This window comes from Bidens hawaiensis, unplaced genomic scaffold (assembly GCF_021521415.1).
Source record: "Bidens hawaiensis isolate Kalapana, Puna unplaced genomic scaffold, B.hawaiensis_p1.1 tig00013302_1, whole genome shotgun sequence".
Taxonomy (NCBI): Eukaryota; Viridiplantae; Streptophyta; class Magnoliopsida; order Asterales; family Asteraceae; genus Bidens; species Bidens hawaiensis.
Genome location: NW_027492128.1, coordinates 78,502 through 96,883, shown reverse-complemented (window position 1 = coordinate 96,883; position 18,382 = coordinate 78,502). Strand labels below are relative to the sequence as shown.

The window sequence follows — 18,382 nt, the reverse complement described above, 5'->3', positions numbered from 1 at the left end:
ATTGGGTTGCGTGGGATAAGGTTGTCTTACCTGTTGAGTCCGGGGGCATTGGCATTTGCCGATTACGAGATGTTAATGTGTCTTTGCTTGCCAAGTGGTGGTGGCGGTTTAAAAATGAAAAGGGTAGACTTTGGTGAAAGGTTATTTGGGCTCTTCACCACTCATCTCGGTCATGGACAGCAATCCCGGCCAGATTGTCGTGCCCATGCCCATGGAGTCGAATTATAAAAATTGATCCGGTGCTAAAGAATTATGGTGTGGACCTAAGGATGAGTTTTAAAAATGTGGTGAGAAATGGAAGAAAGACATGGTTCTGGCTTGATTGTTGGCTCGGTGAAATTCCTTTGGTAACCAGTTTTCCAAAATTATTTGCACTTGAAAAGGCTAAGGATTGCTTAGTGGCAGATACATTATTCATGTTAGATGGTTGGATATGTGGGGTATGGAGATCTAACAAGTTATGAGGAACTTGAGGAACTTCGTGGTCTACTAAAGTTATGTGAAAATGTGAAGTTAAAGGCTGGCGAGGACATGATTTGTTGGTCTCTTGACACCACTGGTAGCTTTACGGTTAAGGGATTGAAGAGGTGTATATTGGAAAATTCACTATCGGATCCGGGTGAAGTATTTAAATGGAACAGATTGGTCCCAAAGAAGGTTAATTTTGTGTCTTGGCGTGCAAGCCTAAGTCGGTTGCCTACGTTTGATGCGTTAAAGAAGAGGAACATTCCGGTGTTATCGGATAGTTGCCCGATATGTGGTGAGATTGAGGAGTCGGTAGAACATGTATTTGTCTCGTGTGGGCTCGCCCAAATTATGTGGAGTATAATTGCTCAATGGTGTAATTTACCTTCTTTACTTATATTAAGTTTTAGAGATGTGATGGATCTTCACAACTTCTCTTCTCTCCCGATGGAGAAAGCAAAGATTCTTCATGCTATTTGTTTAACTGCGATTTGGTGTTTGTGGAAGAAAAGAAACGAGTTGGTTCACTCCGGGATACCGATTAAATTGTCAACTTTGTTGGAAGAAATAAAAGTGTTGGGTTATCTTTGGATTAAAAATAGAGCAAAGAAGTACGGACTTACATGGGAAGATTGGTGTAAATTTCGGGTTTGATTTGTAACTGGGTGGGCTAATTTGTTTTCATTTTATTTGGTGTTTGTATTTTGGTGCCTAGCGGCTTGCTAGCGGTTATATTAATTTTTGTTGGCCGTTCAAAAAAAAACACTAGTAGCCTTTAAGTTGAGTGGAGCATTATAACGAAAACAAAGGAAAAAGATAGGATAGAGAATTTGTTGAGAAGTTTATCAATCATTAAACATGTTAAATAGATTGACCCCCAGTAACCTGTTTAAACAATTTCTTTTACCACCACCAATCTGATAAATATGTTTACAACTTAATTACAAGTTTGCAACCCATCAATCAGCCTAACACTTTGGACAAATGGGTTAAATGGGTCGTATTCAGCTAAACTGATTTTATAAGTTTGCGTTTTTATACTTGATTTTTTAACTAACACATATAAAACGTGTCCGGTTTAGACAATCTAGTCCGCCAACCCACTCTATTGACCTCCATACTCAACATTGGATGTAATGAAAATTTATTTCCACGAAAAGAAAAATTCAATTTATAAATAACTATAAATATGCAAGTCGCCTTTCTACATTGGAATTTAGTTTTGTATTGATGGGACACAATATACTAAAACCCAAGCATTTGGTAGCTTCTTTTGGGCCAGTTTAAAAGGGTTGGGGCTGACCTGTTAGAGGTGCACAAATCGGGTTTAAAAAAAACCCGGGTTCGGGTATCGAACCAGATTCGGGTATGATCGGGTATTGGAAAATCGGGTATTTGTAATACCCGGATAGGGTTCGGGTCGGGTATTGGCTTGAAAAACCATACCCTGTGTACCGGGTCCGGATTGCGATTCAAAAAGGAGTAGCGGCGCAGCTTGTTGCCCGCTTGCCTTCTGTTTCGATGTAATCCAATAAGCTATTTAACTCTTAATAAAATTATATCTAATACTTTCAAAATTCTACTTAAAAAAAAAAAATTTATTACTATATGCAAAATTGCAAACAAACCATTACTAGCAAGTTACTTGCAACGCCATGTTCACACCCTTTTTGTTGTATTTCACTTATTAGAGTGAGCCTTTTGTTGTAATTTAAAACTTGCCAAAATAAAAATACCTTCACAAAATTATAATATACTTCTTTGCCTAAACCGTGGAAGATTCACTATTTCTTCTGGTTGCTTTGAAACTACTAAAGTTCTATACCATATCAGGGCATATCTGCAATGATTGTATGATTAAGGCTACAAGATACTTGATCATATTGGTGTCAGTTGAAGAGGTATGTACCCGCCTTAACATCGAGCGGGGCGGGTCAACCCACAAGATATAGACAAGAGGCTTGAAATCAAGATATCATGAAGGCACAAAGCCAAAACCTATGCGCATGGCGCATATCGCATATGCTCACGCATATCGCATATGCTCACGCATCACATATGCTCACGCGTATCACATGCTCACGCACCATATATGCTCACGCATATCACATCTACGCGTGGCGCATCTGCGCGTGGCGCATATCACATGCTCACGCATCATATATGCTCACGCATATCACATCTGCGCGTGGCGCATATTACATATGCTGGCGCATATCACATCTGCGCATGAAACATCTGCGCGCGAGAATAAAGAGAAGACCTCGCGCATCCTCAGGATAGGCGCATATCACACGTGCACAAAATCAACCTCGTCCTTATCCAAATCAGGATAAGGACAACCTTGATTGTGCTCGTCAGACAACCTTCTAGAAGGTATCCTTTAAGGAATAAGAATATGCTGATGTTGACAGCTGCCAATGAAATGTGGACAACTCAGCAAAACCCATGTGCTACCACGTGATTGCACATGGGTCAGGTGAAATACCTGGGTCAGAGAATAATCAATGAAAAAGCACCAGGTGTCCTAAGGACACGTGGCGCAAAGCAATAGGAGAAGGCCAAAAAGGCCCTAATGGGATCCGAGCCCAATCATTGGAAACTCTAACACTATAAATACCACACCACCTCCACAAGGGGAGGTAAGCAAGAAAATACATTCCAATTCCTTACTCACTCTCAGATTATTATTATCTTCTCCTACAATCTCTTATTCTCACACCGGAGGGTTACCCCAAAGAGGACCCCTCTGTCCCTTTCTGAGGGGTAAGTTCACGGTGCTGCTCGTTTTGTAGGTGGAAGAATTCATACTCCGGAGAACCATCGGTGAAATAGCATACTCATACCCGAGGAAAGTTGATCGTCTACCAGTGAGCCGATCCACGTTTCTTCATCAGTCACTCCACCATTGGCGGCTACTGATGGGAACGAGCTATGGGGTAAAGTGATATGCAGGTATTCTTAAGGGGGTCAATGGGAAATTAATATAAGTTGCTAAAGTATAGTACGGGTGTAATATAAGTAATGGAGGCTAAGACTTGTTACGGTTAGGATTGAGTTTGTTAGTTTGTTAATGCTTTCACGTGACGTATGGAGAGAGGGCATAGCCCTAAATTATCTTGTTACTTTTTATCTTTTTGTTCTTATTCTCTTTCCTAAAATTCTATCAATCACAAGAGAAAAAAAATCAATTCCTATAAGCTACCCACGAGACTTATGACTCTTGGGTTCAAATTAGTTCTATAGTCCTATAATGAGTCTTATATTGATGGCACTCCGCTACAGCTACCCACCAAACTTGGGTTGAAATGGATTCTATTGTCCTATAATAGATATACAAACTTGGGTTGAAATGGATTCTATTGTCCTATAATAGATATACGATACTCTTTCTGATGATGTTTCATGTCCTTTAAAACTGTCACTACCGCTATGAAATCCTAGATTCAAGACTTGTTGAACAAAAGAAAAAAGGATCTTGAGTGGCTGCATTGGAACATGGAATTCACCAACCCGGTCATCTTTAGATGAATATTTACCAAAAAAAAAAAAAAAAAAACCTCACTGGTAAATTGGCTTGTGTTGACAATTCGGTTAGCTCCTTTTGTTTGGTTCTTGAACGACTACATGGCCTCCCTACTGAATTTGAATTTGATACCGTCTCTTCTTTCATCAATCAAAGTTCACCAACTTATGATGGCAGGGCCGGCTCAACTTAGTTGGAGGTCTGAACTATCTAAAATTTTGAGGCTTTTTTATGCGTATAGCATTAGAGAATATCCAAGAATTATAGATTATATATAGGGATAATGGATATGAGGCATTCCTTCTTAACTTATGACTCATCACTTAGTTACTAATTCTAAAAAAAAAATCTACTTTCAAAATCCCAAAATATATATCCGCTCTTTTAAATTGGGGCCCTATAAAACTGGAGGCCTAAAGTCGTTGCCTTATTTGGGTTACCCAAGAGACGGCCCTGTATGATGGATCCCAGATCATACTACAACCAGAGCAACACCACTAGTTTGATTGCTTCAACCAGAAGCACAGGCTCGTGCTTACCATGCGCAAGTGGGCGTAGCCGTAATGGCTCAAACATGTTCAACCGAGGAGGTGGGGTCGCAACTCTAAACTTAGGACACTAGCGCAACCCTGGTTCAGCCTCATAATGCACGAGTGCACGACCAACCCTCATTGGGCTTGATGGGCTCTTCCAATGTGTTTGTACTCACACTAGGTTGGTTTGGCCAAGCTCATACCCAACTACACTAGAGGTGCACAAAAAACCCGAATCTGGAACCGGAGCCGAAAAAATACCCGGAACCGGTTTTTTTTATACCCGCGTTTTTAATACCAGAACTCGTACCCGACCCTACCCGTAGGGTACGGATAGAGTATGCATTTCAGTACCAAAACCCGTACCTGGAACCAGACCCGATTTATACTCGGTAATACCCAAAAACCGGAATCGGTTCCATACCCGGAACCGGGTTTTTCTAATACCCGAAACCGGGTTTTTCAAATACCCGATCTATACTGAAAAATACCTGGAAAGTACCCAAAAAAAAATACTCCTGAAAATTGTAACCCCTTAAAAAAAACCCAATCTATACCCGAAAAAAGTCCCAAAAATAGGGTTTTTTCAATACCCGAAAATAGAGTATTCAAATACTCGGTTTAGAATACCTGGTTCGATACCCGACCTGAACCCGATGCATAGGGTATGGTTTTTAGAGAGAATACCCGGACCCGAACCCGACCCAGGTATTGCCAATACCCGATTCTCCAATACCTGGTCATACTCGAACCCGGTTCCATACCTGAACCCCGGTATTTGAAAAACCCGATTTGTGCACCTCTAAACTACACCTTCTTTCACATGGTCATTGCACACAGACGACAACCCCACTACCGACCGAGCCATAATTTAGGTGGCATATATGCTGTGCCACTCGGATCCTCCACCACCACTAGGGTATGTCGCACTGAACTCGACTAGCATGGCAACAACATCCAATAACATGCACGTCTACTGTATCATATCCTTTTAACACGATTTTGGTTCGAAGATGGTCAATGCATACCAATTCAAGGATCCCGTACGCATTTTCCCAACTTCCCCAACAAAACCTTCATCCCACCGAATATCCTATACAACCAACAAATGATTAAAAGTATATGTTCTCTAGTCGAATATCTCGAGGAGGCACAAATGGCCTACTTATTATTGCATCTAAGACTAACATGGCTTATTTATCTTTTCCTATCTTATCCTCATAAATAAATTGCATAACCAAATGAAAAATTAAGAAGCTAATTATATTGAGCTTAATTTGCTTATAATGTAGTGAAACAAAAATATAACACGGGCTTAACTTGTTTACTTTATAGAAAAACCAAACTACTAAACCTATCTAAGTAACTTTCTTACAATAAATAAAATTAAAATCCAAAAAAATATATATAAATATAAGAAACGAATATTGTAAAACAACCTCGTAATGCGAGGGATAAAAGCTAGTTACTTAATACTTATATAGTTTGATTTATGAAATTGTTACCAATTGAGTAGTTTAACGGTTAGCTTCAAAGGAATAGATACTTTTCTTCTACTTTTGCCTTAACAACGGGACCCCTTTGAACTTTGAAGCATACATTATGCCAACTGTTGGATAGTGCAAACGTCAATAACCGATAAATGTTTCCTTACTTTGCGTCCACGACTCTATTGAAAAGACTCAAAGAGTAAAGGGTAATTGCCAAAAGGTCCCTCAAATATAACTACGTTCTGGTTTTCATCCTCAAGACTATATTTTCATTCTCATGAATGTAATAACATATTTAACTAGTTAGTTGAAATTTGATTACTATTGAGATCCATACGCAACGAAGGAACCAAAACTTTTTAGCTTTTGTAAATTTTCGATGTGCGAGTAAAATTATTAATTTTTTCAAAATGCAAAATTTTAGTTATAGTATTCTTAAAAAATGCTAAACTAGACATGTTACATACATCGTTTACTTTAGCGAATGACGGTATCATAACAAACTGAATCAATACCGGCCGACTTCCCGCCGTAACGTGCGAGTAATACATCATATTTAGAACCATGAAAATTGGTAGTAACTAAACCTAGCAACATTGTTATCAACCCGACTAAAGTAATTATTAAAAAAAATTGCAGGATCGCAAATTCTATCTGGTTAACCGAATAAAAACTAAAGCCAATTTATAACAGTTATAGTACAAACCGGTTTGTAATCGATAGTAACCATAGGTTAGAGACCGATCATGGATTTTCACATGGTAACCGGTTAACCAAAACCAATTAAGAGAATAATGGGTAATAGGTTAATAAGGTTAATTTCAATAGGTTAATAAAGTTAACCAATTATCAACCAAATCGAACCGAGCTAGTTACACACTTACATAAGTAAGGAGTTTTCCACTCACTAACCGGTTATGAATCGTGATCAGTTATTAACAATAACCGATTTTAACGTTTTATCAATAATTGGTTAGGGTTAATAACCGATACTCCAAATCTAATCAACCGGTATTTACACCTCTAGGCTCACGTGGGTTTCCATTGTAATAAAGGTTTGCACATGTATCTATAATTTTTATAAACAAAATAACATATATTATATAATAGTGGTGGGATGTTTGTGTTCTTTAATGGAGATTCAAATTTGATTCCCACTTGTACATTTTGGGTGGATATTAGCAATGAAAGGTTTGAGCTAGGCCTTCCGAAGTAGTCAGTTCGAATCCTGAACCCACCCGGGTTTTCGTCCCACTTTATGTTATGCCAGAGAGCTCTGCTCTTGTGGTGGCACAACGACTGTCAAGTGGCAGCTGGCAGTGTAGTTTCCCGGGGAAACGCCCAAGCCAAACTCTGAAGCCAACGTGGCCCTTGTAATTAAATACAACATAGTCTGATAAGAGTCAGACAACAAGACTCTTCAAATTAAAAAGTACGGTGGCCTAACACACAACAAAGCCGCCGTTCTCAATATATATATATATATATATATTAGCTTTAGAGCCCGTGTCACAAACGGGATGATCCAAATTATAAAATTACAAATAAAGGAAATAATTACATAACGTATATGAAAAAATGTATTATATTTATGTTTTTATCTATACTATATGTATATAAATTAATTTTATTTACATCAAAAAATGATTTTGTTTAAACGAACTTAATAAAAAAATGCACGTGTAGAAACGTATCTGAGGACGCTATTTCTATTGAAAATGTCATTCTTAGTGTCATATATGTATAATTGAAAGAATTTTGGTTATTAACCAATTTCGAGAATAAGACTTCTCATACAATAGTAGTCGTAACTACTCAGCCTAAATACAGAATAAGTGTTGCCTTTATTGATATATTTATCAATTTGCCACCCATTGAAGGAAAACAGAACATTAAATTGTAACGACGGATGTTCTTCGAGAAATATGTTTTTTTGAGCTAAATATTTTGTTAGGTTTCAGGAGGCTTCTCGACTTTGTCATAATGACAACATATAAAATAACTTGTTAACCCATTCAATTTTGTAAATATTTTGCTTCATTTGAGCATAGTTTTGCATGACATGCTTCTCATACAACGTTCTAATCACCATTGATGAAAAAGTTAATGCTTACACAAATATTTCAAATTTGATAAAAAAAATAGAAGCATTGATAGGTGTGAGGGTGGCATGTCGAAAGTGTTCAAAATCTTTTCTTAAATTTTAATAGTCGAAGGAAAAATAGTCAATTTGCCAAGTCTCAAACCTTTTGAATATTTTCAAAAATGCCCTTGAAAATAATTTTGAAACCCGAATCATGTTTACAATTCTAACTTTCACCAGTTTGACATTTTCAAGCCAACACTTTGAACCCATAACAAATTTGATGATAAATCTATTTGCATTCTCAAACTTTTAAAAATACTCAGATTTCTCATTTTTGACCCGTAACAAATTTGATCTAAAAGTAATTAACTTGTACCAAACAATCTCTTTACCAACTTTTGACCTATTAAAATCAAATTTAAGTTCCACAAAAAACCCGAAACAATCCTTGATAAAAAAACTAAGAAATTAAATATGATAAAAATTTGTTTATGTCTGAAAGTGACTGGTATGTACTATCATTACATTTTAACGTATATGTAGTTTACTAAATTAACCGAAAAATAATGGATAGATTTAAAGCATATATTTATAATTTATAAAATTATGACAATTTACAATAATAATACTAATAATGGTAATAATGATAGATAAATTGATTGATTTTAAAAAAATGGATCAGTTTTTAAGCATGTATTTATAATTTAATGATTAAAAAAATTACTTTGTAAAAAGAAAACATATTCGAGTTTTATTTTTCTTTACACTATTCTACAATATAAATAGTACAATATGTTAATGATAACATTTAAAGCTATATTTTTTTCAATATTTGGCAAACATAATTTATTGTTGATTTTTGGATTTCACCAAGTATTTCGGGATACATAGTAAAATAATATGTTAATATTTATTTTTATAAAAATGTATAGATGTAATATAAATAAAGTATAAAAGAAAAGTGAATAATTATTGATCTATTACATATATTATATATATGGTCAATTAAAATCTTAATTTTGAAGGAAAAAGAATTACGAGAATTAATCAAAAGATGAATTGTGAAAAGTGTTAACAATTAAACAATGATAGGTAGATATATATAAATTTGGCGGTCATTTGTGATAATCCCATAAACTTGGCCGACTGAAAACACAAATTTCTGAAAATATTAGTACATGATCACATTTAGTAACGTGGTGAATCCTGGTCCATGAAACACGTCACTTCACCGAACATCTAGCCAACCTTATTTTAAACGCCACGCTTCAATCCGCTACACGCCATCTTCCTTCCTTAATTAGTTATGTCAATCTTCAACCTTCCACTGCGTGGTCTTGGTGTTGTTTGTGCTCACTATCCTATTAAACTAATCTCCAAAGGCCCAATATATTAGTATTCATATTCATAAAGTCATGGCTTCTTTGATCCTACCACCCACTTCAACTCCTTATCAAAACAATCTTTTTTTAACCAACAAAAGAAGAAAGTTGAAGAAGAATCAAGCTCTAGTTCCTGTAATTAATTAATATTTAACTTTTAAATATTATTTCTTTTGCAGTATTTGTTTGTGGGTGTTAATTATTTTTTATGGGTTTTTGTTTAATTTAAGGTTGCAAGATTATTTGGACCGTCGATCTTTGAAGCTTCGAAGTTGAAGGTTTTGTTTCTAGGAGTTGATGAGAAGAAGCATCCTGGAAAGCTTCCAAGAACATATACACTTACACATAGTGATATAACTTCTAAGTTAACTCTTGCTATATCTCAAACCATCAATAATTCTCAGGTAATTTGTTGTTGGGTTATTGTTTTGTATTTATTATTAATAAGTACCTGTATTAGAATTTAGAAACAGAGGATTATTGTGATCTTCTTCACTAAATCTTAACCACAAAAATTTGTATATTAGGATTATTGTATCGTTAGACCACTTGCATCACAATCATGTTGCTGTTTGTGGTCATAGAATTTTATTATTATTCAAGTTTTTATTTTATTATGATTTTTTGTTTAATTCTATATATCTTTTTCACTTGCTCTAATTTTTGAGTTCCTCCAGATCCGATTGTCTAAAGAGTCTTTTATTATTTGAGTAAAGTATTAATTGGCTGTATATGTAATTTGATATATAATTTTTTTGGGAATGATCTATACATACTCTATAAGTGTGATAAGTTTTAATTATTATTAAATTAATTAATAATAGCAATAATAATAATTATTATTATTACACAAAGACCTTTTATCCCACATGTGGCCTAGTTGTAGAAGGCTTGGGTTCTAGACTGAAACTCAAGTTCGAATCCCACTTGCATTACTTTTGGGTGAATATTGACAATGAATGATTTGAGCTAGGCCTTATGCAAATGTTGTTAATCCAAACCCTAAGCCCACCTGGGTTTTCCTCCTATTGTGGTGGCATAACAACTGTCAAGTGGTGGCATTTGGCGGTATGGTTTCTCGGAGGAACGCCCAAGCTAAACTCTAACGCCAGCGTGGGTCCGGTTAAAACAACATAGTCTGGCCAGAGTGGGACATTGAGACTCTCCAAATTTGAAGATTACTGTAGCATAAATACAAAAAGTCTCCGGTCTTAAAAAAAAAATACAAAAGACCTTTTAGATTTCTATGTATAGGACTAAACATCAAGATTCAAGATTTTCAATTTCATCTCAGCAGATAAATAAGCATGTAAATGACAGATATTAATCTGGTAAATTTGTTTTTGAATCGATATGAAATCATTATTTTGCTACTAAATTTTTAAATGTGAAAAATGTGCTATTGGATATTTTTTTTGGAACCAATTAGGTAAGTAGAATTGTCTTCTATAAGAAAATGACAGTAATTGATGTACATGCTATCCATGCTATCATACACTTTCATACCTAATAAATACTATATTATGTTTTAAAACAAATCTAATTATTTAAATCCACATGCATTCTAATCAATTTAAATGCTATATAGTAAAACTCTAAAAATGTTAAAACAACTTATCTGGTTCTGAAATAAATACTATATACACGTATTCTTAGAATTTGTAGCATATTTGTGTTACAGTTACAAGGTTGGTATAATAAGTTATATAGAGATGAAGTGGTTGCCGAATGGAGGAAAGTAAAAGGGAACATGACTCTTCATGTTCATTGTCACATAAGTGGTGGCCATTTTCTTCTTGACTTGTGTGCTCGCCTTAGGTTCTTCATCTTCACCAAAGAACTCCCTCTGGTAACTAATTAACTTGACTTATAATCTTTACAATAATATTAAAGCATATATAGAGTAACAAATCTTGAAAGTAAACTCTTTTACTCATTAGGTATTGAAGGCATTTGCTCATGGAGACGTGGATTTGTTAAAGAACTATCCAGAGTTACAAGAGGCTTCCGTTTGGGTTTACTTTCACTCGAACATTCAAGAATTCAATAGGGTGGAATGCTGGGGCCCACTTAAGGAGGCGGTGGGACCCTTGTCCACGTCGTTATCTTTACCAGGACCCACCACTGGTGAAGAGGAATCAAGCAAGTGGGAGATACCAAGGCCTTGTGTAGAAGAATGTTCATGTTGTTTCCCACCCATGAGTTCAATCCCTTGGTCTCATGATCTCTTGAAGAATCCAGATGATATTGATGGTGGTGCCACTCTCCAAGGGTTGCAACAAGAAACTTGATCATATATATATATTCTTTTGGTGGGGTTTCTGTGTATAGATATAATCATTAAAGATTAAAAACTTTTACCTTTGTATATAGTATATTTTTATTGATACAAGGTCCAAAATCCGTACCTTAAAACACATGACATACTTCGAGATATATAGGGATTTGTTTAAACTCGTTTACTAAGGTGCTGTTTGTTTTTAAAGACAAAAACTGTCTGCAATCTGATTTCATTTGATTTCATGTTTGCAACTGAAGATGTGGTCTGAAGGTCTGCAATCTGAAAATATAATACTGTTTGTTTTATAAACTGGGTATCGTCTGTATAAGCTGAAAATTAGTTACCTATCATACATATCACAGTAGATAGAAGTCAGTTAACGTCTGTAGACTAGTAAAACAGTTGGTGATGGGCGGTGGACGGTGGTGGTGGCGGACGGTGAGTGGTGGTAGTGGACGATGGGTGGGTGGGTGGTGGTGGTGATGGACGGTGGTAGTGGGTGGTGGGTGGCGGTGATGGATGGTGGGTGGTGGCGGTGATAGACGGTGGTCGTGGCGGACGGTGGTGGTGGCGGACGGTGGGTGGTGGTGGTGGACGGTGGTGGTGGGTGGTGGTGGTGACGGACGATGGTGGTGGCGGACGGTGGGTGGTGGTGGGTGGTGGTGGTGGTGGACATTGGGTGTTGGTAAGATGTTAAGAAGTGTGAAGATGTGTGAAGAAGTTAAACAATAGCTTCTTTTTTAAGACCATAAAAGCAGTTTGTAGATCTTATTTAAAAAAAAAACAAACAGTCTTCAGAAGCTTATGTCTGCGCGCCCACAGACATAAGCCTCCTGCATATGTTTTAAACAAAAACAAACATAACCTTAATGTCTTGATTCTATGATTTCTTAGATTCAAAAAATGCAAGCGGCTTTTGATTTATGCATCCGTTTAGTAACTATTGAGCTTTTATGGAAATGAATTTGGAATTGACATTTAATAAAGATTTCCGTAAGCTCGAAAGCGCAATCTGAAAGCTTTCGTAGATTATATCCTAGAAAGCGGGAACCTTGCACCATTGAGCTATAATTTTCCATAACATTTGAGCAAGTTGACAAGACGAATAGACCTTCGGCTGACTCATCAACCACACTGCAACAATGACGAAGAGTCGAAGGGATTTCTACGTTTCTTGCCAATAGGGAAAGGTTAGTCATCAGCTCGTCTAACTCGGCCCGCCATGTAACTAATTAACTTTTTAGGTGCTAATTACGAATACTCGAGTATCTTCATCCCTGCCATTACCAAGCTCTTTTTGATGTTTTTATACAAGCTCTTTTTGTGTGTGTATCGTACGTTCTTTATTATTCAGTTTATGCATAGAAAACTCGTCCCATGGTGTGTGTTAGTCCGAGCATGAACCAACAATTTGTATAAGAGCCCGGGGCTCGTATCGCGGGTTTAAAGATCAGATGCAGAACGTCGGTGGGGGTGTCGGTCGATAGAGGGCAAGCATGAAAGAAAGGTTGTTATTGCAACCAAGAGACCAACGACAGCAGAAGATGGAGACAAACACTACAAGAAAAAGAGGCATTAGTGGCGACACTATTAGTGGTGACAGGTGAAAATTCGCCGCTAATAGTCCGTGTCGCCGCTAATAGTGTCGCCACTAATAGCTTGATCCGTGTGCTTTGTTTTCACGCGCTTCTGATCGTTGATTAAGATTTGATCTAATGGCTACAAACCCATCTCCATACCCACCTTCTTCAACAAAACCCAACCACACCCTACACATACTTATTGAAATCTAGATCTAGACACCACCACTCAACCACACCCTCACCACCCATCTTCTTCAAGCTGCAAGCCACCGTCAAGCTTCAACATCTCCGCCACCAACCACCTTCAACCACTGTCAAGCTTTGAAGCTCCGGCAAATATCATGTTTCCGGCCACCCGCGAACTTCAGCCACCTGCTCCGGCCACCCGCGAACTTCATCCGCTGTCAAGACCGCTCTGGCATCTTGTAATTTGATGTAAAAATTATGTAAAAATCATGTAATTTAACCAATTTAATGAGAAACTACGCGTCTTCTATTCATTTTCGAGCTCAGTTTGATTAATAATAGTGTGTTTTTGAATGAAAAATGATCTCCGGCAAACTTTTATATTTCCGGCCACCTGCAACTTTTTCGCCGGCGAACTATCAGCGGCGACAAATGATTATTAGCGACAAATCATTAGTGGCGACATGTGTCGCCGCTAATACTCCTTTTTCTTGTAGTGAAAGAGGTGTTTCGGGTCAGCCGTTGTCGAAAGGGTAGTATCGTTTGGGGTGATGGGGTGACTGGTGATGAGCGGTATTCAATGGCTGTTAAGGGGTGAAAAAAAAAACCGGAGCAGTTGATGGCATGTGTTGCGAAAAGGGACAACCATGTGCGTCAAAGGGCAGAAAGGGTCCATCGAAGTAGGCGGCTTTGAATTCGGTTCGTTTGGCGGTTGAAAGAAAAAGTAGAAGCATGCAACTTAGTTTTCTTGGTCGTGTAAGTTGCCCCTTTGAATAAGTGTGATCGTAAAAGTTTGGGCTCTTTTAATTAGTTTTTTGTTTGAAACTGAATATCAAAACTTTTGAAGGCACCGTTTACTATATGGGTTTTGCTTGTCTTCAGTAAGTTCCAAACATGAAAAGAGTAAAAGACTAAAGAGGTTAAATTGTGCCTTTCATTTGACGAATGTTCTTTCTCTCTCAGGAGAAGAATCGCAAGGTACGCCAGAAAAATCAACGGGTGTAGCGTGGAAGAAGCGAAACTGCTGGGTGGCTGAAATATTAGTTTAGCGACTCGAAGATGGTACAACTAGTGGCGGGTGTCTAGTTGATGGTTGATACGAAAGGTACATGCACCAACCGGTCAGTGTCTCGAGGGCTGAGTACTATGTGTCTTATATTGAAGGCTCGATGCAAAACTTCTATCGAGTTGGGGGTCTCATCGGAAACAACCTTCCTATTCCTACGGGGTGAAGGTAAGACTGTCTACATCTTATCCTCGTTAGACCCGACCATAGCTTTGCTATTGGTGAGATTTACTGATTACGATGATGATGCTTTGTTTTGCACGCTTATTTTGTTTCCTTGTTGGCCAAGGTTAGATAGTATAAGTAGAGATTCCATTTCCTAGTTTTAGAGTGTTTAACGTTCTTTATTATTCAATTTAATTATACACAGAATACTTGTCCCATAGTGTGTGTTAATCCGGGCCTCAACCAACACACGAGACCGGTGTTCTTAACCATCCCCACTTGCTACAAGTTATGCCATCCACCATTACAAAATGATCTTCCACCGAACACAAATTTTGAGCTCTATAAAGAAAATAGTAATATAAGTTGGGTAAATAAAGGCTCCCCTCTGATCCAATAGTCTAACCAAAAAGATGTTCCGTATGTAAACAAATTACCTAGGCCTGTATTACCGGCACTCCTTCGCTGATGGTTCTCATATGTAACCACTTTCACCAAGGGATTATCGTTGTAACTAGTCGTTGATGAATTAGTAGTGTCATAAGAGTACTACACACAAGTGCCTAGATTTTCTTGAGGTTAATCAATTCTTATCTATTTAGTATCTTTGTATAAAATGGTAAAATAAACCTTGATTCTTGTTATAAATGATTATTGGCATTATGTAAATATGCTTATATAGCGGTGAGTGGTAAGAGATTTCTATTCGTCAAGGAATTTAAGTGAATTAATTCAAATTCCAGCTTTACAATGGAGGTCTCGTATCGTCGGATCCGATAAACGAACAAATTTTATTCTTGATAAACGATTGAGACGGGTGCGGAAAATCAAAAGATTGAATAAATAATAAACAAATAATATAATAATTAACGATCTCGTTATCGGTTGTAAAATATTAAATATATAATAAACGAACCGACCCCACCCAAGGTGAGATCCCCTTGGGTTGGTGATTTACACCATAAGAGCACACACATGAATAAAACCAACAAAGTCATATTTATAGCAAAAGACAAATATTCTAGAAGATCTCCTCCCCATTGAAGCTAAACGTGTGCACCGAAACTCTCGTCTCGTATCCAGATTTCTCGCCCACTTTAATTATTAACTTGACCATAAATATATTATGAGTTTCGCCATATTGATATTGCAAGTCACAAATTATTGGCCTTACAATCACTCCCTTGACTTGCGATATCAAAACTTTGTCAAACTGTGCCTCGTATCTTCACAAATCACTTGATAAACCGAAAGCCTCTTTGTTACAATTTATCCTCTCAAGGTATGACCCACCTAATTTCATTCATGAAGGAGTTCTCGCTTCTTTATCCATTTTGGTTTTTAAGCTATATAGGCATGAGATGAGCTTATATATCCACAAATCGATTTCGAATTACCGGATTCAACAATCGAATGAGAAATCTTATGCAACATCTCGAACTTTTCGTATTTGTATTCGTTTATGTTTAAACCAATTCGAGAATGTAATTCGGATCTTTCGAACTATTTAAAACTTTTATTTAACTTATTTTATAATTTCATAACTTTCAATTATGCCAAATAGCCTTAGAAACTCTTAAACTCGCTTAAAATGGCTAAAAACGCATTTTGGGGAACTACATGGACTACTTTTGCCAATTCTTTCATATTTACGACTAAATTAACAAAACTTAAGCTCCAAGTTATGTCAATTAATGTTTTAAAATATCAAAAGTCGTTTTCTTGATGCTTAAGACAAGATCTTTAAGATATTGGACATGATTTTGTCATTTATTGATTATTTTGTTTCCTAAACGAGTTCATTTACCAAATAAACGAATTTATGGACTTTATTATTTAAACTAACATAACTTAAAACCCTAAAACTACGGTCCTTGGTTGTTCGTAACATCAAACCCACCAAATTCTTCTTCCCCATTATCATATTCTTCAAGTTTAATCAAATTCTTTCAAGACTAGTTGACTTTGGTGTTCAAGGTTTCTATGACCATGATTTTCCCATTCTTCTATTCATCTCCGGGGAAGGTTGTATTCTTCAAAATTGTAGGTTTTTATCTATAGAACAAAAGCTCTCAGTCAAGTTTACTGAGTGATGGGGTTTTGCCGGTCAATTTCTTTCTGACCCGTTTAGAGGAATAAAAGTCAATTTTAATGATTTTTCAATTACTATATCTTCTGATCGGAATTAGTTTTCAGTATAGAAGACTTTTAGTTTTATCTTGAGATTTTAAGTCTACTGACCAAAACCCGAATCCCGACTCGCTGTTCGGATTCTTGTCAGTCCTAGCTCGCTTATTTACTGAAAACCTCATAACCGGAATTCTATACATCTATTTGGATTGATTCCAGCGGCTATGGTCTCGGTTTTGACTCTATTTTATTTTGTATAAGTCTCAGGTTTGGTTGGATCAGAAAACTTGTCATGTCGTTTATTCTATCTCTTTGTTTATTCGCTTAATCGTCAAGGTGAGATATCATTCCCCGTTTTATTTTACTGTTTTCAAATTTTTTGGGGGCATAAGCGTACTAATACTTCCTTTTATGTGTGTGTTCAATCAAATGTTATTTGTTACTTGCTTATGTGCTTACATTCTATCATATTCGGAGAGGTCAATCATAATCACATTATAGTATGATCATGCATTGTCCTAGTAGCCATAGCTCGTGTTCTTGAGGCATGGTCAAACTACAATAACATTTGTATGCTAGTCATAGTAGCCATAGCCCGTGTTCGTGAGGCATGGTCAACTGACACACTATTCGCTCACGGTTTGATTGATTATTACTCACATTATTTTGTTTGCGCAGTTATTATTTATCATTTATTACATATTATTATTAGTGTCAAAACTGATGATCATCTCACGCAACATGTGTTGTTGGCAAATCTCTTTTTATTTTCTACGCATATGCAGGTTATCAATTGATTTGAAGCTAAGTGAAGAACGCATAGAAAGACCTTAGAAAATATAATAAAGAATATTTGCTCTATCATTTAGTTTGGGATTATTTATTTGTTTAGAATTGTTATATCTTGAGACTTGGGCACTTTATTTGAATTTTGAAATAAGTAAATTAATTAGATATTGTCATATTTTATATTGTATGATAGTACCTTGTGAGCTGTGAACCAGGGTTCGCCCCCCAGCATTTCTGCCTTAGGTTGAGCTTTGACATCTTATTAATTTGTTAGAAATAAAAGCTTTGAACACGGACAAAAAATGACGAAACCCCAATTCATTTTAACTTACCTTGGTCAACCTGATCAATCATTATTCCTTTAGTTGACTCAATTATCAATCTTCCAAAAAATACCCCTTAAACCGGTCAATAAACCAACCCATAAGCTTAATAAAACCAAACCACACAAATAAGATCAGAGCCCATTGCGGTTGAAAGTTAGCAAGTAACTTGGTTAAAATACCATGCAAGACTATAGCAGGTTCATATCGTCACAAGCCTAAATTAGAGGAAATTCTGACCTGTTAACAATATGCAGCCCAACATAAAAGCCCGGTGGAAATATAAAATAAGCACGGACCCAAGCCACTACTAGAACAAGTTTTGCAAATTCATATCCAAACATAGGCCCAATTCAGCCCATTATGCAGTCCAGCAT

At 36.6% G+C, this 18,382-nt stretch overlaps 2 protein-coding genes across 2 annotated transcripts; both read left to right on the top strand.

Moving 5' to 3' along the window:
• Window positions 1–423: 423 nt before the first annotated feature.
• On the top strand, window positions 424–1,119 carry LOC143543823 (uncharacterized). The gene has a single exon (XM_077036059.1). The coding sequence runs from the start codon at window positions 424–426 to the stop codon at window positions 1,117–1,119; it is 696 nt and encodes a 231-aa protein (XP_076892174.1).
• Window positions 1,120–9,434: 8,315 nt separating this feature from the next.
• Window positions 9,435–11,897, top strand: LOC143543806 (protein STAY-GREEN homolog, chloroplastic-like). The gene is made up of 4 exons (XM_077036044.1): window positions 9,435–9,617; window positions 9,713–9,886; window positions 11,164–11,331; window positions 11,423–11,897. Exons 1-4 carry the CDS (start codon window positions 9,516–9,518, stop codon window positions 11,771–11,773), a joined length of 795 nt encoding a protein of 264 aa, XP_076892159.1. The 5' UTR covers window positions 9,435–9,515; the 3' UTR covers window positions 11,774–11,897.
• The last annotated feature ends 6,485 nt before the right edge of the window (window positions 11,898–18,382 follow it).